Genomic DNA, 23,475 nt, shown 5'->3' with positions numbered 1-23,475 from the left:
GATAATTAGCTCTGTGACACATGGTGAAGGAGTGTCTATGTGGAGGATCGGTGTGTGTGTGTGTGTACGTGTGTGTACGTGTGTGTGGACCGTCTCTGCCAGGGTGACAGGGTCAGGGTGTTTGGTGACAGGGAAACTGGGACAGAGACACCACAGGGGGAAAAAAAAAAAAAAACAGTGACCTGGTGCAACAGCTTTGTTTGTCCTTCAAAAGAAGAGAGAGCTTCTGCTGACAGTTTGTCGTCAGCTTCAAACCTGCTGCCTTGCGAAGGCAACACATCAGAAGAAGCTGTCAGTGAAGGAGTCTTATCGACGGAACATGAGGAAGCGTACTACTTGAGTTTGACTCGCTAACACAACAAAATGCACCATTAAGCGTCTCCGGGGGCCATTTGCAACGCCTGCCAACGCCCTGTACTCATTTTTCACAAGTTGCTTTACACGTGATTGTGTCATCAACAACAACAAAAAAAAAGTGTGTGTGTGTGTAGGTGTTTGTGTGTGTGTTCAAGGAGGTGAGTGAGTGTTTCTGTGCGCATATGTCAGGACCACAGCCAAACACCCACCCTCTCCTGGCAGCTGAAGGAGTGTGAACGCCCTATGAGAACATCGGTGAGCTTCCAACAATCTCACACAGTGTTAACCCTCTCTGAGACCACATCAGCCGCTGCTCACTCAGCTCTGTGTTGGAAAAAAATATATATGCACAGACACAATCTGGTGTTATTGCAGCTCTCACAGACGGGTGAGGTCACCGCGGAGGTGGGAGGTGTGTTATATTTGGCAGCGACATCTTCACGTCTAACAGGTGATGCCATTTGTTTGTTTTGCAGCCCGGCACTGGCTGTCACTCCGACGTACTCAACATACCCTGAAGTCGATTCCTGCTCGGCCTGTGGGAGCTGATCTGCTTTAAATGTAGATTTAAAAAGACATTTCTCGCTCACGGTCATGACTGCAAGAAGTCAAAATTAGAACTAAAGGATAGGCATTACTGAACATTTACAGGAATGTGGTAAACAAATACCTTTAAGCACAGCGCAGGTTTGTTATTAACAAGTTAACTCGAGTCCCTGTTTTTTTGTGCCACAGGAAGACACACAATAATAAAAAACGTCCAGACAAGTATCATTTCTTACACTTGGGGTCAGTGTACGCGCCCACACGTGCGGAGGCTGTACGTGAGGGCTCTATTGCGATCTGTTGAGAAATGGAGGATGTTACTACTCCACTGGAGGCTCTTTAAAAAAAAATCACATCTAGTCTATGGGGAAACACTATATTCCTGCTGAGAGCAGCAATGTGTTTGTGACAGATGATAAACACCACAGAATTGCTGAGCGTGCACATTACAGTATCTGCCCCACCTGCCACAGAGCTCTGAGGTCCGCACAGTGGGGAGGGGAATTGTACCTCAGACCATCTCAATCACAACTGAAAACATTTATAACCACAGGTGCAAGAGTAAACATGTATGCTGGGCCAGATGTGTGTGTGGGGGGTTTTGGTGAGAAAAAAACAAAAAACTGAAACCTTGACTTTCTGATGAGCCAAGCGAGTCAAAAAAAGAGAAAAAAAATCCCACAGTGGTTTTCGCATATAAACTTGTGGTTTTTCTGTGGCTTTATTATTTAAGAGTAACTGGGCAGGATGTGTAAAAATGAAGGGCTACCTCCACCCTTTATTTCCATGGAGCCCCATGATTTCAATTCTTGTCTTTAAAACTATTTGTGCTTGAATTCCTTCATGCTAGAGAACATGTCCAATTTTGTCATAATCAGATGCTTTTCAAAAACAAATGAAATCAAGTCCCATTTTCTGACTGCATAATGTCCCTGCCAAATTACATTCAAGGGATTCTTTGCTAATTTGTCATCCTCATCTCATTCAGTCAAGGTTAGGTTAAAAGTCTGAACATTCTGCAAGTCTAAAGCTAATGTTAACTGCACAGGTTCAATCTGTAATTATGTTAACTCTTAGCCACATAGGAGGGCTGCTAAATCTTGTTTGGGGGATTATTGTATACAGAGGGGAGGGGGGACAGCGGGTGTGTATTGTAACTAATGTCTTGTGTCCTGCCTGTCTGTATACTGGATACCTTGAATTTCCCTCAGGATCAATAAAGCATCCATCTATCTATCTATCTATCTATCTATCTATCTATCTATCTATCTATCTATCTTGTTGTTCTCCCATTTACAAGCACAGAATTTTTAAAGTAGTTGGTGGCCTCAAAGAAAGACTCCTTTAGCTGGGATTTTAATTCTCACGCTCTCATTTTATTGGCTCTTAAAAGATCCTTTAGATATTGCGAGCGAGAGCAGAAACTATGCCAAATAGAGTAATGGCATGCTAAAAATATAACAGCAGGTGATTTCATGGCCATGGTACTTTCAATACAATGCATTCTGGTATACAATATGTACAGTAGGCACTGCTGACTCGGCTCAGTGAGCAGGAGAAATCTGCTTCATAGGTCAGTGTAGCAAAACTAAGGAATACATTTCTTAATTTGACTCAAAATTCCCTTGGAAGTTCCTGTAAAGAACTTTTGGTTTGAGTCGATTTTGGGACAAAGCTGTCCCTTTTATGTCTTTGCCAATTTTGTCCTTTACTTGTGTAAAAAAAAAAGTGTTCTTCAACATAATAAAACTCACTCTGCTTTATTTTAGCTGTCAAGTATTCAATTTACGGGAGTCGGTTTGACAGTTAATCCCCGTGTCTGACATCTACCCCGCGGCCGTGGCTTTAGACATAAAATACGAGATTATTGCTTTAAGGAGATGGTCAAAGATTATGCTCATGGTCTTGCTTGCTCTCATAGATCATAAAGAGGCATCAATACTAATTTCAGTCTATTTCATAACCAGTTAAAAACTCCACACAGGAGCTTTAAGGTTCATCGTTTATTTTCATGTATCTGTTACATCATGACTAGATCTTTTGTGTGGATGTTGTGGCAGTGCTCGTGATTAATTATCAGAGGGAAAAATAACTTTACATCAATATTGGAAAAAAGGATCAAACGAGCACCCTAATGCAAAAATAATCATACCCTCCTGGACACACCACCATCAGATCAGCTGGTCTGTCATGCATGCGTGTTCAGTTCATTATGTAACAATGCTGCAGATATAATGATTCAACGACAGTTATATGTGTCAGAAAAATCCCAGAGGCCATACTCCTTACCTCGCTCTCTTCCTGACGGGATGATGAAGTGAATTCAGCTTTAGGCGTGATGTGAGTCCGAGATATAAATGTTACAATCTGATTAAAAATTCTGTTTCATATCGGCAGAGGAATGAATCTCTTCCCACTTGCCAGGGAGCGTCAATCAGCCTTCTCCCGACAAGCCAAATCCGCTCTGCTGCCTGAGTATGCCAGTCATGCATTCCCAAGCAGCGCTAATCCAAGCCAGTCCCATCTCTCCCCGCAAACTCCAACTCATCTCTCTTCTTTCATTGACATGCTCGGCTTGTGTTTTTCAAGTGTAATGTGTCCGCTGCACATCTCCTTACCCTCACGGCGTTTCCAGCAGCCGCAGTTGTTCCATCTTAGGTTACAAAAAAATCTGAGAGACGGAGATAAAACTCACCTCCTGACACTTTTGGGCCCACCCGTCCAGGGGGGTGCAGGGTGTCTTTCGTTTTACTAGGGGCCCTGAGGTCATTTGGGGCAGTGGGTTTCCGCTTAAATGGAACAGAGAGAAAAGAGTTTTATCACATCTGCCTCTCAGAACACAGCACATGTTGTTGTTCAGTTAAAAGGTCATATATACTGTATTAAAATCTGCAGCTAACAAAGTTGTTTGTTTTCTGTATTTTATCGATTCAATCCAACTGAAGTAGAAGAAGTATAAACCAGTGTAGGATTTACAGGGAATAAAGATGCCATCCCATTGGTTGCCTCCATGACATGTCATGCTGTGTCTTAGCTCTCAGGGCAGGGGGGACACTGTGCTGCTCTTTTATTATGATAAGGCAGCTGAGGAGAAAACCTAATCCAAACGGAGCTTGAAATGGAAGACATGAGCAGATATTGTGGGCAGAAGGTGAGGTTGTAGGTGGGAGTTAGCAATAATAATAAAAGCTGCTAACTGCATGAAAAATGTAAAAAAAAAATGCAATAAAATCAAGAAATGATGGGACGATAAATAAAGCGGGCAGGTTTACAGATCCATATATGAGGCCTAGTCGACGGTGACTTGTGCCTTCCGCTGACATATGACTCAATCTTTGACAACGACCAGACCTTCATCTTCATTACGTAACCTGCTTAAGTCATGTGGTCATGAAATACCAATGGCAGCAGGGATACTGCTGCTCACTGGCTGACTGTTTCATGTTTGTACAGATTGTGCTTGCAGATGGATTACAAAAGAGTTGTGTGACAAAAGCAACGGTTAAATCCACATATTGTTTGACGTCGAGTAAAGATGTGAAACATTTGAGAAGGAAGAAAGGAAGCAGCTTCTATTTACCTGAGGTAGGACACTGTTGGAAGACTGTGTAGTGGTTTTCTCATCTAGGAAGATAAAAAAAAAAACACAGAAGTTGAGATATAGTCTGGACTTGATTCCATGGCAACAAAATCAAAGTCCTAGGCATCCAATATTTGGTGATTTATTATTTTATAGGAACTAATCTTGGAAGCACACTCCTGAAAACTGTCCTGCGTGTCAGACAGTGTCACCTCCCATGCTGTCAGTCCGTTTGTAGGAGACAAAAACCTCTTTATGAGATGCCAAAAAAAAAAAAAAATGTCAGGACAGATGGACATTTTTAAGAGATCAATTGCTCACCATATATTCAGTCAGACACAATGTTTCCTTGTTATGACTGTAAGATGGGAATTCATGCCAAAGGAAAGTGATGTATTAAAAAATCATGTATTATGCATGGCAATTTCGCAGGCTCACGCCGGAGAGACTTCAGATTAATCTCCTTACCGTTCAAACGGTGCAGACATGATAAAGCACTTTTAAACAAATGGAAAACTAATCTTTTAAGAGCCAAGAAGACTCAGAACAGTGACATTTTCTCCCCCCCCCCCCCCTCGCACATAGAGGAGGCATGATGACATCAGCAATCAAACTCCAACCCTTTTTGCTTAGTGACGTTTTCTAATGGTTAGCTACTGAGGCTGACTAAGCCTGCAGGCCCGGGGGCTCGCCTTTTTAAAACATCTACATCAACGGCTAGGGATCCAAATGGCCTTCTAATTTAATCCCATTTAATCCAATTACATGCAGTGCCATTCATCGGCTTCAACCAAAGGAGGGTCTGCTCATACATATATACACACGCAAGAGGGTTGGTCGTGTGTGTGTGTGGGCTGTCAGGCTCGTGAGGATAGGACTGTATTAAGTTGTTCTTGGAAAGTGTCAGTGGAGTTTTAGTTTGAAAAATGACCCCGACCCTGGTAGAATTTTGCATGGATGAAGAGTGCACTGGTATATGAATTTGAGAATTTGAGAAAGAATTGCACCCTTTGTGTTTTAGCTTCCTTCTTTTGGATCACAGTGACAGTGAGGAGCATTACCTTTTCTGGTTTTCGGCTCATGGCTGGGCGGAGGGATTTTGGTCTGAGCCGTTAGTAATAACTCATATGTGTGATCCTCCTCCTCCTCCTCTTCCACCTGCTTGCCTCTCTCATCTATGCTGCTGTTTGTAAAAAGGGCCTGCAGAAGAAGACACAAAGAGAATGTGGAAAAAGTTGGCGGGAAATGAGGATTGCACTGACTCAATGAAATCTCGAGCTACGACAGCTCCTGTGAGTAACTTTTAGGATGCGTCGGTTGTAGTGACCCAGAGTAGATAATGTCACATGCAAGGAGCGTTCAAAAAAACCCCAACAACAACTCATTATTCTTTATTTTATACGTCTAGAATGTTTCTTAGATGTGATGTTTGTTGCCTCATCTGATCCCTGAGCCCAAGCAGGGGTGAGTACAGAACAATCAACCTTCTTATTGATAGTAGAAAAAAAAAAGTCTAGAGTAAAAAATGTTGAGGAATTAGGCGCTCTTTAAGGGTCAAATAGCTAAATACATGAGAAAAGAGTCTAAACTGAAAGTCTGAAATACTCTGATGCAACATAAAATCCTTTATTAAACAGGGATGAACACACGTGTCTCTACTCAACTGAGTCCATGTCTGGACACGATGTTTTAACGCACCAGGAGCTTGAAGCCTGCACTGAATATTTCCCGTAGCAGGTAATTTAATCTTCCTCACTGTTAACTACAACAACACATCCTCCATAATCAGCCAAATTTGAAAGCGGGACAGGTTCACTAAGAGTGCGTCCAATTTTTCACCTCACTTCTCTCTCGCCGAGGACAAACTCGCATTAAGCAGCAGCCGTCAAGAATGTCGTCACGACAAGGTCAGGCGTTAAAACCAGGCGCTTTCGCAAGACTTATCTGTTGTTAACAAAAACATTCAGGTTGATGATCTCACCTCTTCTTCATGACCGGGACCATGATGTGAGGAGTGAGCCAGGCGATCTTTCTGTAAACGTTCAAAAACACACAAAGGTGTGAAAACACTATCATTAAGTGGGTCGACACTTTGCTTCTCCTCTCTGTGACACGTCAAGTTTTATTCTGCAGGGGTTTCAGTCTCTCTCATGTCTATGGAGGAACACTATCGCCCTCTAGTGGGAGTTCTGTATTGCAACTTCAATTTAAAACCCTGTGGTTCTCTGCCTTACGTGTGTGTGTGTGTGTGTGTGTGTGTGTGTGTGTGTGTGTGTGCGCGTGTGTGTGCGTGTGTGAGAGTGTGAGTTTAGGGCTCAGTTAAATCACTGCATACCTTGCCAGCTTCACTATCCGGTCTTCCAGAATCCCTGTCGGAGGATTTGCCGCTGGTGAGGCTGTCGAGAGAGTGGCAGGATGTGGCTTCAAACAGAGCCTCGTATGGACTCTCCTCCTCGGGCCCCGGGGCCAGCCCGGAGATCAACTCGCTCACCTTCTCAAGATCACCTTAAAAAACAGGTCAAAATATACAAACTAGCATGTTAGCAGCTAACCGACTGAGTTGTTTTCGATACAGTGTTTTTTAATTTCTCTTGGAAGAAATCAATTAAAAGTATAAACCGGGCCTAATTTTTAATGTAATCTTCCATGAAACAAAAAAGCCATCCAATTAGGCCGCTAAAGATAACAGCTAATCCTCAAAATGAAAGAACCTGAGCGGATGTTGTGGGCAGGGGGTGCGGTTGAAACAGGCCGAAATGCACACATGCCATGTTTATAAGCACAATAATTGGAACAATTCGTCGCTGAGGAAATTAAAGATCCCCTTTAATTGCATTTTCTCTTCTGTGTGGTTTCTGTTTAAGCTGCTTACTGAACCCTTGTTTTAACATCTGGTAAATCTTACCCTTTCTCCTCGGGCTGGGACTCTCCTGAGGCGGAGGGATTGGTGGAGGGGGAAGGTCAATGTCAGGGGGTTTTCCAGTCATGTGACCTGCAGCCGACAAAACAGGAGATTGTATCACAGCTGGTGAATGTGAAACCTATCAGAGCGCTGCTTTCTCGTTCGCTAGTCGTTTGTTTTAGTACCTAGGATGAGAGCAACGATCTCTCTGCTCTTCTGCGAGGGCATGTCCTTGACAGTGTCCAGCGCTGTCAGGCCCTTCTGGTCGAGGATGTTCACGTCGATACCTGCCAGGTGACAACGGTCAGTTTATTTTATTCACACATAAAACCATTCACATGTGGCTTGTGCGTGTCTGACCTGCACTGAGGAGTTTTTGCACCACATCCGCCTTCCCAAACAACGCCGCTTCGTGGAGAGCGCTGCCTTTCTCCGTCTGCGCAGGAAATTCAAGCAAAAGGCACAAACAACCAGGAGGCACAGGCAGAGAGTCGACATGAATATGAATATTATGAAAATAAAGCTCATGTTTATTTCCTTCGACTATTCCCACATGAGTCAGACTTTGTTAAACCTGCAGCATTTCTTTTTCTTGCACCAGTTATATAAACACAGCGACGACCAGATTTTGAGCCCACGACCCGGTCCTCCTCCCTACTGACAACCATGTGAGGGGAGAGTCAAAGCAGATCATTTTCCAGCTCACAGGGCCGTGTTAATTGAAACCTGCGGGATGTAAGGGCCGAAGGACACCTGATACACTCAATGTTCGATGCTTAGGGAAAGCAGGGCACAGTAAAGGAGGTAAAAAAAAAAAAAAAAAAAGATGGATGGCACAATTTGGTACAGAGTAAGAGCCATAGGGGCCACCAGGGGGAGCAAGACCAGCGCTGCTTTGATAACACATCAGCGTCTCTGCAGACGGAGAGCTCAAGAGTTTTACATTTAATCTCACTGCTGTGGTAGGAAGTGGCAAGAGGAAATGCTGCAAGGACAGATTAAGTTTCTCAACATGATTTGAGCCATGACAGCAAAATAAGAAGCATTTTTAAATCCACGGTAACACACACACACACACACACACACACACACACACACACACACACACACCTCGTAGTTAATGTCCATGCCAGCGTCCAGCAGGACCTCCACCACAGGAAGGTGGCCGTTCCGAGAGGCCAGATGCAGCGGCGTGTGTTTCTTGGTGTTGCAGCTGAGCAGGTTGGGGTGGGCGCAGAGCAGCAGCTTGACCACCTCGAGGCGGCCGTACAGAGCAGCGAGGTCCAGAGGGGTCTCGAACTTGTTGTTCCTCATGGTGGGGTCCGTCAGCTCCTCCAGCAGCAGCTGCACAACCCTCGAGTGGCCGTACTGGGCGGCGCAGTGCAGCGGCGTCTCGTTGTCGTTGTTCTGTCGGAGGAGCATTGACGGGTGAGAAGAGGCCGAGGAGACATCACTGAATAGTGTCGGTTAATGAGGAGGAACAGGTGACTCCGCTGAGTCGTCCAGAGGTTAGACCAATTAATGCACAGAGGCCGAAACATTAGAAGGATTAAAGGTCACGAAAAAGCAGTGAGGTCATGAGGAAGAGAATCTGGCAGAGTGAGGAGGAGGAGGAGTGCAGGACCAGCAGACATACATGGACTAATGGGGAAAGGTGGTGGTGATAAAAATGGGTGCCAGAAGCAGCAGGGTGAGGGAAGAGGGAAGAACAGCACCGGCTTTGTATTAGAACAGGCCCATGAGTTAGTCCTATCAGTACGAGCGGTCATCGATGAGGAACTATTTCTTGTACTATTCACAAGTAACACGACAATTAAACCAAACAAATCCTCACGTCTCAAAAACAGTAAAAGCTGCGGACACATTCTCATCGAATCATCTGCACGCCAACGTGTCTGTTTAACATGACTGGAACTATCAGTGGAGATGACTCGGAATTTTCAGAAAAATTCATCACATTAACGTTCACTCACTGACCGGTGTCCTGAAAGTGAAATAATGTTCACACTACGGTAGTTCACATCTCTTCAGCTCAATGTTGGTGTTCTGAATTGTAAATCAACGTGATAATAAGAGACGAGCAGCCAAACAGCCGTTCAAACTTTGACTCAGTCCGTGGTGCTTAATGGACCTAATGACTCACAGGGCAGCAGATCAATGCGTTAACGGACGTGTGAGCATGCGGCACTGTTCAGCGCGAACGGCCAGCAGGGGGCGAAACCTGCAACCCAGGAGCTGAAAAGTGTTGTTTTGTGTCGGTCAGGAGGACATGCCCACACAATCACAACTAGAAACACACAAAGCTATAATTAAGACTGTGCTGCTGGATTGTTTATATACACATAGATGAGGTTTAGAAGAAGAAGAAGAAAAAAAAGCACAAACAGTGCTGTGTGTTTGTGGCAGAAAATGACAGAGGCACAGTGTAAATAAACGCTACAATCACTGCTCTCAAGCTCTCAAGGTGCGACACAACTGCAAACCTGTGATTCACTGAGAATAAAAACCTGTTTGTCTCTCCATCTCTTTGGCTCTGTTTACATATTGTGCATGGTTGGGTGTGGCAGATTATTCCAGCTATTGTACAACCACATGCCCAGAGAGTCACTGGCTCCAGACACGCAGACCCACCTACAAAAAGGAGTGACAGCTGGCATCAGAAAGCCCCCACATGGACACACGTGATGCCAAGCTTTGGGTGACACCCAGAGAAACCTGCCAGCTGTGCCACTCAAGACAGGACGTCATGTGGAGGGGGGGGGGGGGTGTCAGTCACCTCTTTCAGCCAGACTGTGACAAAGACCTTGAGCCAGATGGGACCAGCAGGTATCTCTCTTATTTTTAGAAACAGAGAGTGTTGTAGAAGGGGGAGAGAGGGAGAGAGAGAGAGAGAGAGGTGACTAAGCCAGAAAAAGTAAAAAAGACAACGATAGAGAGAAACAGAGACAGAAGGAAAAAGACAGAAAGAAAGAGAGAGAGATTCAAAGGAAGAACGATGGAAAAAACGACAAGAAAGAGAGAGAGAGAGAAAAAGACAAAAAAAGGAAGAAAAGGCCGGGAGAGGAATAAATAAGATGAGGAGAAAGTGTGCTATATTGGCAAAGCAGGTCACAGCCTGAGCAGAGAGAGAGAGAGAGAGAGAGAGAGAGAGAGAGAGAGAGAGAGAGAGAGAGAGAGAGAGAGAGAGAGAGAGAGAGAGAGAGAGAGAGAGAGAGAGAGAGAGAGAGAGAGAGAGAAGGCGGAGCTTAGATAAACAAAAAAGCAACACCTGCCTTTCAAAAAGAGAGGGCACAGAGATACTTTTGTTTGTGGCTGAACAAAAAAAAGGAAGGCTTTGAAAGGGGCTTTCTGTTCGAGGTAAACCAAAGGGACCCCGCTTTTCACTGCCTGCCTGCCTGGGTGGTTTTTACCGTTAGATTTGGGATTCTCCTTCCTGCTGTTTTCTCTCCAAACAAACTCACATGTACACACAGCTGCAGAGAAATGACCGGGGCCCTGCAGAAAAAAAAGAGCATGCTGTCCTCACAGTTTGTCGCACCATCGAGCATTTACCTCAGCTTTTTTAGAGATTTACTCCGAGTGTTCAGATGACTTCATGCTGGGATGACATCACCATGATTCACCTCCTCAGATACGCAGGGCTGCTGCTCCAATGCTAATCCAGAGTAATCTAGCATGCAAAGGTTTACACAAAGCATCCAAAACGACAGCGTAATGGAGATTTTTGTGAATGTGAGGAAGGCATGTCGCCGGGTTGTTTTTTTTTGCGATTTGTAAAACACAAGTGCAGCAGAAGACGGGTAAAATGATTGATTCTCTGAACCAGAATCCCCCCCCTCGGGGATTAATAAACTAAAGTATATAATAAATAAATAAAAATGAAATGAAAACTCTCAGGATCATGTTATGTGTTTCTGCTGTCAGGGAGATGGTCATGGCTCTGAAGCTGTGTGTCAGCCAACATCCGATCACATTAAACATGGCTGAACAGCCTCTTGACTCACTGATAGAAACAAGCAGCTCTGAGATACTGAGCCAGGCCTTTCCCTCCTTTGATGTGAGCTAAGATAATACTTCTGTCATTCACAAGGAGGACGCCCAAAACAAAAAAAAAAGACAACACCTATCTGAAGCTCACACAGATGGAGCCTGGGTCTGGCAAAATCCCATCCAATACTACTGTTAATAATGCTATTACCTTTGTTACTTAACCCATCGTGTGTCTGTTCTTTCTATTAAAGGCGGGATCTGTAATTTTCGAACACTAGCATGATTTTGAAAGTAGCATGCTTCCAAAACCCACATGAGCAGTCTAACTACTAGTTCAGAAAACTAGTAGTTAACTAGTCGTTAGACTAGTTAGTAACTAGCATAGCAAAACAGCACTCTAAAGGCTTTCACACAAACTGGCACCAATAATGTGCAGTCAGAGATCTAGAAGAAGAAGAAAATGTTCTTTAGAATTCACACAACAAGCCAAACTTCTTCCTGGACAGAACATGTTTTTGTGGATGAAATCCTGTTTTCACTCTGCCACAGACTTCATGACACCTTATCCTGATTTAGACGTCAGTGCATACAGTCTAATATAATGAGATTAAGATCTCCAGTGGTGATTAATAAAGCCTGTCCTAACCAGAAACATCCGGAGATTACACTGCATTGGTTTTCCAAGCTGCCGAATATTCATCAAGGGAGGAGGAGTAACAGGCCATTCAGTGACAAAGAGAACAGAGGATGTTACAGTTCTCAGAACCAGCAGCGGGGAGATGCTAACACGGTTTGACTAGCGACCTCTGTCATGTGACGTGCAGGCTGGCAGCGCTTGGCAGTGGTTACGTCACACTGGCTTCTCGTGGTGGTGGTGGTGGTGGGAGTGTTGGGTGGTGGTGGTAGTAGTAGTGTTGGGTGGTGGGCTGAACAGCTGTTGCAGCTGAAGTGCCAAAGGGCCGCACATGCTTGATGCATGCCTGCTCAGACAGTCACAATCCCCACATCACAACTCACACACATCAATAACAGGGTGTTTTTTACTTGTATTTGGAAAATCATGATTTTATTGTACACTAAAATAACTTTAATAAAAATAACAGAACTTCCTTACCATTAGAGCAACATTAAGCAGCCTTATATATATATATATATATATATATATATATATATATAGGCCTGTTATTATTGATGCCCTTACAGGACATATATCTTGCAACTGCTTATAAACAAATTTAAAATTATTTAAAATAATCAAAGCCTTTTTTTACATCAATAACTGTATTATTAATACAGTACAACTTTAATAAGTCATCCAGCAAAATGGCATGAAATGAGTTTGTTCCACTACTATGGAGTTTACTGATTAGGCAGCTGCATGTGTGCAGCACTGGAAAGTTTGTCATATGTGATGGTGTTATATCGTTCAGTGTCGTACAGTATTGTACAATATCATGCCGTGTGGTCTTCTTATAAGTTTGTGTCCTAAAGTGTTTTCAAGCACAAAACTCCATAAATGTTCACGGTGAAAGGGTGATGAGAGATGTTCCCTGCGTTCGTGTGTGGCCATAGATGACATGCACGTGACTGTTGCGATCTTCGTGCATGTAATTAAACTCTGGTATGTTCTTCTATGATTATGTTGAACTGCACACAGCATTAATATAAAAACAGATTTGCATAGCAGACTATGTTGATTCCGAGATGTTCTTTGAAGTCATGTCGTCTGGCAGATATACTGTAGTCTCATCTCCTGCAATTCTCTGGAAATATTCAGTAGTGCTCATGTAAAAATGGCTCTTTAGGGTCATTATTTTATTCTCTTCATTTATACTTGAAGGGTGAAGGGTTATAGACTGACCAGACTACAAGCATTACCTTGATTGCTTTTACATTTAGGACTCAACTTTAAGTCAATAGAAAAAAAAGAAAAAAGAACAGGTACTTTTTCTCCATTAGACAGAACATTCATCTGAGCTCCAAAATCGATCTTTTAATTTGATGTACAGCAGCAATGACATAAAGCTGACTCTGATTGTGGATTTTATTTGGACACTGATGCACATTCAAGGGTAAACAGGCCCTACAGTCATGAGATAAATGTCTGACTGGCTTCATGCCATAGATTAAATTCGTTTTCTTCATTCTACTGGATAGAGACGTTTCCCCCCCTTTATATTCCTCACTTTCCAGAAATAAAAAAAATATTAAATTAAATTAAATAAAAGATCTTTGAATCTCTGCTTTGAAATTCTCCTCCTTTCAGAAACAAATGGCCCCAACTGGCCATCGAGAACACACCCTGAAATCTGCAAATGTGAATGCATGACAATGGAGAAATCCAAAGCCTCGAGTTAAATAACAACATGCCCCCCCCAGGGCTCGTCAAATGGGCTTCAGCCCCCTTTTCTTGGCAAGACAGAGACAAGGAGCCCTGGAAGATGAGCAAGGAGCAGAAGGTAAAGGGAGAGAGGTGTGTTGGTGGACTCAGATGTGACAGACAGAGGGGAGAAATGAGCGAGCTGGCAGCCTCCGAGTTCTGTGCCTGCAGGAAGGAGAGGGGAAACTCTGCTCTTCTGATAATGAGGTGACCAAGTCCAAGGAAATGATTCCTGCAGCTGCCAACAGAAACTTCTCCTGATGTCAGCCCTTAAAGATAGAGAAAACCGAGCCTGACAGAAAGACACATGACCCATCTCCAGTCTGAGAACACATCCTACAAAAACCTAAATATTTCTCCTTTGTTTCTATGAAATGCCATCTCTTTGACATTTTCTTGAGCATTCATTTGCTATTTGGTTTTTCGAGGAGACTGTAAAGACCACAGTGGAGGTAATGTCAGAGCATCAGGATATGTGAGCCTGGGTCAGAGGAACTCATCTAAACATATATTGCATTAGACATGTGACCTATATAGGAAGATGGAGCCTGGGTGAGATGTAGCGTGATACGAGTGTGGGCTGACTAAGGGCTATCTGCTGTTAGAGAAAAACACAGAATGTATGGTAATTAACATAGACAGAGGTCAATGACGATATCATTAATTCAGATGGTCTCTACTGAAGCCAGGGTTTTTGATAAAAAGATAAAATACATTTGTAACATTAACTTTCTCATATACATTTTCAATTCACATTGTTAAAAGAAGATGTGTTTTTTTTTTTAATTATCCATATGCCATCAGGGACTTAAATGCAGTTAAACTTTCAACTTTCAGGACACAGTAATGTCACCTCTCCCTCACTAACCAATCAAAACAAGAAGAGGTGTAAACAGAAAACCAGACCATAAGCCACAAGATGTACAACTTCTATGTAGTTATTTCAAATGCTTGTAACAGCTGCCAGGGGATAGATGTCAGATAAAGTTAGGTACAGCACGCTGTAGATACAGCCTTTTTTAAAACACTGGGTTCCATATATCACTGTTATTAAAGCAGCAAGAGGTTTCTCATGAGAAAATAAAAGTGACACATTTACAGGACAAGATTAGCAGAGATGGGGAGGTAAAGCTGAAATTGCCGCAAATACAAAGTTTCATTCAAAAAATAAGTCACACGATAATTTTGTAACATTACAAAAAAAATGTTCAAAAGAAATCCTTTTCTTTTAATTAAATAAAACATGTGTTCTTGCTTTTCTTGGTATTACATTATAAGACTTTTTTGGGGGCTTTTTCCTCAGATAAAGTCACATTATGATACTATCCCATGACACTTATTTTTTCATAATTTTCTGAAATTTCATAAACCACATAATCAATTACGGAAGAAAATAATAAACAAAATAACCCACAATTAAACTGAGTTATATCACTAGTTGTATCCCTTGAATTGATCAGTGAAATACATTTTACAACTTCAGTGTCAATGATTTGTTTTTCAGTGTACTTCTAAAGCAGTAAACACTGAACCTGTGAAATGGTAATTCACAGTGGGGCTCAGTCTACGTTTTTGTCTCAGCTAGAGTGGTTCGCTCTCTCTTACTGGGAACTTCAGAACTTCCAAAGAGGCTAAAATAATCAGGTCACTGATATTACAGGCTAGCACAGAGGTATAAATAAAGACACATTGTTCTTTCTGAATTAGGATGACGGAGAACTGGACCCACATCCGGCTGAAAGTGTCCCTGGATGGCTGCAGCCTCAGTGGTCCAAGAGTCCTGAATCCCCTTGAAGCCTCATCAGACGCCGTTCATATCTCACTCAGCTCAAACATCACTGGGTCACAAACCACCACTGTACCACCAATGAGCTGTAGCACTGTTACTATGACAACGTCCCACCTCTCTCTTCAGCATCAGAGCTTTTGGGCACAGGCTGCGAGGTGGGGGCAAGTACAGCCATTTACACTTTCACACACACAAGCATGGCATGAAAGTATCTTTGATGCTAATGCAAAAAGACTGGTACAGGGAAACCCTCCCATCCTTTCCCCCCCTTCTCCTCCTCATGAGATGGCACTCTGGCTCTGAATGATGAGAGGGGAGGCAGGGCGCATCCCGCCCCCTCGGTCATGTGATGCCATCAAGCATGACCACAGTCAAGTCACGGATAGAGCATCCACAACACATCAATGTTTGTTATTTATTCATAACAAAGCTTCAATTATTCAGGGTTTATGACCAGGTAGTGTTCCCAAAATTATCCTGAACGTGTTCCCATTACAAATATCAGCCATTATCTATGCAGACCAAGCTAAATCCCTCAGATAAATTGTATGTCAAAAAAGAAAGGGGCACACAGTCCAATATTTAGCAACATTAGAGAAATCCAGCCCTCTCATCCAAAAGCTAAGAAGATTAGTGCAGGGGAAATATGACAATGTTCAAAAATAGTGTGCAGCTTTATCTACAGGCCTGCTGGGTTTACAGCTTTGCCTGCTCAAAGTACAATCATGAAGCACCCACAATGTTCAAACTGCTCTAATTGTGAGGGAGACACTGTCAGAGACTCTTTCAACTCCAGCATGTCTCCTTGTGCAGGCAGGATGATAATATGGGCTTCCCTGTGCAGCTGAATGCAAAGAGAGAGGTGCTCAAGCTGATGTATTAATACAGTATATGCACACAGACAAGTCACATAAGAGACAGATAGTAAACCTTGGGTCTATGCTCCTCTGGGCTTAATCCAGTGAACTTTGAAAAGAGTGCTGTAGGGATGGCTTTTAGGCCAACACTTAAGTTAGCATTGCCTTGGTTTCCTCGACAAAAAACAAGAAAATTCTTGCATTGTGTTTTGTATTATTGCAGAATATCTCTCTGGCCAAAAAAACAAAGGTTTAGAATATTTGCATTTTGTTCAGCACAACATTGAGAAATTAATACCACTGTTAAGATATGTTTGACTATAAAGCAGTTGCCCAAAGTAGGCAGCTCGAGACAAAGGCTCTAAACAAAGTACAATAGGCACACAAAATGTTACTGACACTATTACCAAGATTCAAGTTGTTTGATTGTCCATGTTCAGCTTGATATCTTAGGCTAACTCTATAGTTTGATAGCTACATGTTAGCAACCTACTATTCAAGAGTTTTACAAAAAAGGTTAAATTGTTTAAATCCATGTTTTCACTATAAACCAAAAAGCAATACAAAACAACGCATCAACTTCAAGCCATGAGAACCAAAATTGAAACAATGCTAACACATTTATTCATGTCTGTAGCACTGTAGCATTCATGTAGTAAAAACTGTTACTTTGTTAACAAGACTAAGAGACAACAGCCATGCTAGCAGCACTGTAAGGCTAATGCACATTGAGGCTTTTAGCTAATTGCTAATGTGCTTACAATGACAAGGCTAAACTGCTGATGTTTAACAAGAAGTAGTAGTAGTAGTAGTAAATTCTTGACTATATAAGGGCGACAACTAATGATTTGTTCGGTTCAGTTGCTGTGAGCTTTCTTGTTGCTTTTGTTCTCTTTGTTTTGTATGGAGGAGTAGCTTGATTGGCTAGTTAGTCTTTGTTTTGGAGGCTTTGGCTTAACTACTTTAAGCCACACTCAAGTCAATTGTCATTTTGTTTGCACTTGAGTTTAAGAAGCCGATGCATTGTGTTGACTTTGCTGTAGCAGTGTTAAGCTTTGGTTCTTTTATTTTACCATCAACATTATAATGTGGACCTCATTTACATCTCAACTCTTTTTGCCTCACAATCCCACATGAACCCTTTCTGTATTTCTTTGGTGGGTAACCTTTTGAACATCATACACGCCATGTAAGTAGACACCAGTTTTGTTTTGTGATTGTCTTCTTGTGAAATCACCAGCTTCTCCTCTCCTTCTTAAATGTCTCCACTGGAACATATGTTGTTGGTTTGGTGATTGAGTGAAAATAAATATAGTAGGGAGCCAAGATTACTGATAGGAAGACGGTAAGGAGAGACATCCACTGTTATATTATATGTCTGAGCAAAGAAACAGAAAACGCCTGTGAAGCCACAGTTGAGGCTTATGAGAATTCAAATTATTTAAGTTATTACCTTTCGCTTTATTAAATAGGTCGGTAGGAATTGAAGTTAACCTGTTTTCATTTCAATATTTAAAAATACTCTAGAAAAGTTATTGGTAAAATAATTGTCAATCAATGCAGATGAAGCACTATATAATAAATTGGAGCATAAATTGAGCATCAACATTCATTATTCTGGAACAATCTTACAGATGATACAATATTAGGATCTATTTTTGCTGAACTGCATCTTTGAATTTTTGCGTTTGCTGATTTTACAAATACTGTAATTTTCACATCGAGTGATCCAACAAACTGATCTGCTTTAAACACTATTATATGCAGACCCCCCAATAATACACTGTGACCCCCACAAGCGGGGTTGAGAGAACTCTTATTCAATCCTAATCCAAAGGATTAGTATTGTTAACATGTAGCAGAGTGAAAACCCTCTCTAGTAGCAATGTATAGCAACTCATGTTAAACGAAACATCTCAATGAACTTGGAGCTCCAAAGCACATGTGAGCAAATAGCCAGCAGCAAATAAACAAGCCTCCCTGTATCTCTGCAGAGAGTCCCCCCCCCCCAAAGAACAGCAACAAACCACACCAAAGCAGAGCACAGCAGCAAAGCAAAGAAGCACTTCAAAAGGTAATGTTGTTTCAGCAGCACCGTGTACACACCTTGGCATTAATATAGGGGTCAAAGGGCCCACAGCGTTTGAACTCTTTATGGTCTACAGAGCTCTGGGAGAAAGGAAGAGAACATAGGCCGATGGTTTGGATGAGACAAGCAATGAACAAATGAATGATGATCACAAATGAGTCAAACTGAATAAAAAGGAGAAAAAAAAATCAGGGTTGAGTTAATGAACAATCATGAACAGGCAGAGAGAAATGACACACCATGAGACAAATAGGCTTCCATATGAAGTTGGCTTTTTGCTACATTTTTGGTTTGGTTGATTTAATGTTATGGTTCAGTGCAGTGCAGTTCATAATGGGTCATTTCTCTTCATCCCAAACAGAACAGACCAGAGATGATGACTTTCTAGATGCTGCAGTTAGCAACCAAACAAAGCTATGGAACAAAACAACTGTTAAAATGGTTAGTGCAAACAGGCACTTATCACACTAACAAGTGCTTCAGACGTCACAGTTTGAGTCAGGCTCATGATGCACTGATGTTAATGGACTCTGGTCCCATTCATTTTGCTCAGTTACAGTACAGAGCATGCCATGCTGATTAAGGAACGGAAACATTTCCATCTGACTTTTCCTCCTTATTTAAAGGACGCACCATCAGCAACCTATGGCTGCTGACTAAACCTTTAGAGATGTAATAACGAAACTACCACAGGTCAACAAAAGTGCTGAGAAGTGAAGCCTTCTGTGGTTACTTCCTCGTATTTCTATAGTTTAAAAGCTGCTTCTGCTGAGGCGCTTAATGTCAAATGATCTCAAATAACCGAAAAGACCGCATAGCAAATTTAGCGCTGACGCTACTTCACCAAAACGTGATACAATCAATATGCTATATGGGTTTTAAAACAGCAACTGTAAAGAGAAAGACAACAACGCACACAGTTCAACAGGAGAGTAAATGCAGGGTCAGACCTGCTCATTGAGTTTGGGGTGTGAAGGTCCTTGGTGAATGAGTAGTTTGACGATATGTTCGTCGCCCTTCCACGCAGCCAGGTGGAGAGGGTAGCAGCCCTTGTTGTCGGCGATGTTGGTCAAGGCCTCGTTTCGTAGCAGCGCCTCCACCACCTCGCTGCAGACAGGAGGAGGGGACAGGTTAAGTCTGCCCAGTCTGTAAACCACGGTTATAAATACACGCCGCCTTAACAAACAGCCAATCAATAGCTTTATCTTCCCAGTGGGACAATTGTCTGTGCGTGGAGAACTCATTTAATACGCAGGGCCTGAAAGTGGCTCCTAACACACGGACGTTTCTCCCATTTCCCAGAGTTATTTATCACTGGTCTACCTGTGTCCATTTAGAGCAGCGTGGTGGAGGGGGGAGTATCCAGTGCTGTCCACACAGTTCACATTTGGGCCTCTCCAGATGCTGTGAGGAAAAAGAGAGGACCGTTAGGAAGAAACAAAACATTTCAAACTTGACTGATACATCTCATCGGACGATGTTTCAGACAGATAATCACCATTCACTAGATAAATGTGTATCGTTATGTTTAACCACGTTGACTTGTTTGAATCTTATTCTACAGACAGGTGACAGAAACATCCCACTAAGCACTGAACTGTTTATATTACCAATAACATTAAACTGGATTGAAGTGTGGTGAAATAGCTTTTTCTTATGATTTGATGCTTTATTGAGAAAAATTGTGATGGTGATATTGACAATGTTTTTGTTTTTTTTTAACCCGCTTCCAAGACTTGTCTCTGTATTGATGCAACCACATCGGTCAAAATCTAATGCAAACACCGCCTAACCCTCTGTAAAGTCTCCACACAGTGGGTGTGACTGACTTTACTGACTGTTATCTCATGGCCCCGGTGTTTCCCAGTAGCTTTAGTTCACATCACACTCCAACCCCACAGGTGAAGGTGTGCTCTCTCGCTCTCGTTCTCTCTCTCTCTCTCTCTCTCTCTCTACAGACACACGTGTGAGTATAGAAACGAAAGCCAACAGCAGCACTGAACCAGAAAAGCAGGAAGGGAAAGAAACACTATCACAACTGAGCAGCAGTTACGAGAAAGCTAATTATGTCTCGTTTACAGTAACTCCGTGCAACCTCCTCCTGATTATTGTAGGACGAGTCGTGAAGAAGAAGACGCTTTTTGTTATGCAGGGTAAGCACCAACAAACAAAGCCTTGGGACGGAGCCTAAAAGCAGTGAAGAGGATAAAGTAGAGGTTATGCTAGGGTTGGCCCAGCACTCTCATTCAGCTTGATCTGAACTCAGCTGTCAGCTCAGATTGGTTTGTTTCTTTTAATTTGCTCTAAAAAAGCCCCCGCTGTGGTGAGGAGGACGGAGAAGGAGGATGGAGGGAGGCAGTTAACGAGAGACGGAGGGAGTGAGTTAAGAAGCTAAAGGCTGTCTGGTGCGACGGAGTGCCAAGACCGCGATGTGAGGCTCTCTGAAAAGACCTTAACACATCCTAAATAAATCATGCGATGAGGAAATCCCAGCACTAGTGCACCAAATATCCGAGCGCAGAGACATTTGACAAACACAAATGGAATGGGAGCAAAGCCGCTGGGCCGCACAGAGAATCAATCATGAATGGGAAAGGAAAAAAATTTAAGTAAAGAAGTTTTTTAACCAGTCATTTAGCTTTTGATATATTATAGAAAACCATCTCCATGGAAACTCAACAGAAAGCAGGATAACTTTATGAATTATTACAGGCGTGTAAGGGAATCCCTTCTAAGAATTCATAAAGCAAGACAATCTTTTTGGGGTAGAAAAAAAGCATGATGATATGTTCCAGGACATAAGAAACACTCAGAGACGCACTATTTATTGATCCATGATTGAATCAGCATCAACTCTGTGGCAGCATTAGCTTCAGTGCTGCTGTGCGACTTTAGCTTCACACAAACAGCCCGCTTTTGTCGCAGTAATGGCTGCTTTTGGCCCCCTTAAAATACATCGCCCGTAATAGCTCTCAGAACAGGCTGCAATTACACAGTCCGAGCCGTCTCATTAAATAAGTGTCTTGGAGGGCTCTGTAGCCTGCAGAACAATGGGCCTGACAGAGCACAGACACACAGGGATGCAACCACTCTACTCGTCATAACCTAAGCCGTTTATTTCATACAGCCTTCTGGGTCTCATCTTACCGAGGCAGGCAGCCGTGAAGAAGACGTGGGACATCAAAAGCAGGGTGTGCTCGGAGGAAATACTCGAGCGGGGAAATACGGTGGGAGGAAACACTGTGAATTGATACATTTCTGTCAGAAGACAGAGGGGGGGGGGGGGGGGGAATGTGTGAGCTGTGATGGTGTCAGCTGTTAAAACACAGCTACACACATTCACACTTCCTCACTTTTACTCCAGAAGGACTAACAAAAAGATCTGAAGTTAAGAAAAAGCTTCCTGTGCACGGAGGCTGAGCACATCAAACGGGGGGGGGGGGGGAAAGTGAGACCAAAACAGACCTCCAGTTGCTGTCCTAGATAAAGAGTTATGTAAGGGCTTACAGCGAAAAACCCCCATAAACAAATTAACATAAACATGAAGAGAGAGTGGAGACCGCGAGGAGAGAATCTAACGTTTTCAGACACAAAAGCTACAAGAGTAATGTGGGAGTCATGAGTGTGGTGTAATACTAAACATGACGCAGTGATTGTCACATCATACTAGTGCACGTGAGCATATCTACTCTCCCTTTTGGTAACACTATAGCCTATCTGATTTCACATACAGTAGAGTGGATCCAATGCTAAAATGTCATTTCTTTCATCCCAGTACAGATTATTTAAAACAATTAGCTGATGATGCCAAAAAACCTGTTTTGGGCCAGATATGGATATACAGCCATAGTGCCATAAAACCTTTCAATATTTGTCATTTAATAGTTGGCAAATTCAGGTACCTGCGGCCAGGGGGGGGATTTTTTAATTTCTTTTCTTGCATTTTGACCATGCATCATTCTTTTTCCAAATGTTATTTTTTTCTCTTTCTTTTTTATATCATGCTCTAGTCTCATTTTCTATTTTATGTCTCTTAATTTGGAGGCTTAAATTGTTTGTGTTTCTGCAAAATCAAAAAAAGGAGCCCAGCAGAATTCCTAAAGCTGTAGTAGTCATATACAAGCAGCCTATGTTGGCAAAATGGGGTTTTGCACATGACTGGATTGTCTTATGATGATATCTTCTATTTCATTTTTTATGTAACCTTCATTTAACCCACTGACATCAAGATCTCTTTCACAATGGTGACCTGACCAATTGGGTGTCACATTACATCAGAGGATCTCATGGTGCAGTCAATTATTTCAACTCAAAATTCTATAAACTATGAAACATCTTTGCTGACCATTCCGACATATTTTGACACATGTTATTTTTCAAACATCAAGGTAGTTCATTAGTCCATTTAATGCGATCAAATATTAACATGTTTGCAGGCTAAAGCTCAGATTTGGTAGGGACAATGTAGCAGGATTTTACAACACACGACTTAAAACATCTGGAATGAAGGCTGACATTTGGACGGCTTTGCACACTGGTCCTCCTCAGCAGTCCTGACTGTTATGTGTCACTGCCAGATGTTTGACCCAGAAACACAAAGACTGTGTCACTGAAGCAATGCGACCAAAGAAAATGGAACAGCACTGCAGTGCATCATCAAGCGTTCATATGATGTCACCCTAAATATGGATTGCCCTGTCTTGATGTTACAGATCTAATCAGGGGGCATTGCTGTTAATTCATCCAATCAAAATGATCGGCGCGCACAGAGAACGAGGCTGTCTGCTCATTACATTTTGTCAGTGTCACGTACTTCAGTTTGCTATAAACGGAGCTGCCTGTAGTAGCAGCTCTAAGTGCAGTCAAAAGTGTTACTCTCTGCGCGTTTTGGCAGCATGGCACTCAAGGGCATGAGTCAGAGTGGTGCTCGACAATCCACTTCATCCTCTTACTACGGCTCACAACCAACCTAACCCAGGGACGGG

The 23,475-nt window shown here is 42.6% G+C and overlaps 1 protein-coding gene across 7 annotated transcripts in view; it reads right to left on the bottom strand.

Annotated features, from left to right (window-relative positions):
- The window catches only part of LOC306833980 (ankyrin repeat and SAM domain-containing protein 1A), a 67,799-nt gene that overhangs the window by 33,862 nt on the left and 10,462 nt on the right, over window positions 1-23,475 (bottom strand). For 5 of the 7 annotated variants that reach the window (XM_079359675.1, XM_079359674.1, XM_079359676.1 and 2 more), the window contains exons 2-13: window positions 19,814-19,894; window positions 19,441-19,597; window positions 18,508-18,570; window positions 8,496-8,792; window positions 7,746-7,821; window positions 7,571-7,672; window positions 7,389-7,475; window positions 6,819-6,988; window positions 6,465-6,515; window positions 5,545-5,683; window positions 4,484-4,527; window positions 3,599-3,692 (exon numbers count right to left, since the gene is read on the bottom strand). In XM_079359675.1, coding sequence (XP_079215801.1) covers window positions 3,599-3,692; window positions 4,484-4,527; window positions 5,545-5,683; window positions 6,465-6,515; window positions 6,819-6,988; window positions 7,389-7,475; window positions 7,571-7,672; window positions 7,746-7,821; window positions 8,496-8,792; window positions 18,508-18,570; window positions 19,441-19,597; window positions 19,814-19,894 — 1,361 coding nt within the window. The remainder of the gene's footprint in view (window positions 1-3,598; window positions 3,693-4,483; window positions 4,528-5,544; window positions 5,684-6,464; window positions 6,516-6,818; window positions 6,989-7,388; window positions 7,476-7,570; window positions 7,673-7,745; window positions 7,822-8,495; window positions 8,793-18,507; window positions 18,571-19,440; window positions 19,598-19,813; window positions 19,895-23,475) is intronic. The other 2 variants (XM_079359677.1, XM_079359680.1) reach the window with 1 other exon arrangement.

This window comes from Symphodus melops (genome assembly GCF_947650265.1).
Source record: "Symphodus melops genome assembly, chromosome: 13".
Taxonomy (NCBI): Eukaryota; Metazoa; Chordata; class Actinopteri; order Labriformes; family Labridae; genus Symphodus; species Symphodus melops.
This window is presented reverse-complemented; position numbering and strand designations above follow the sequence as displayed.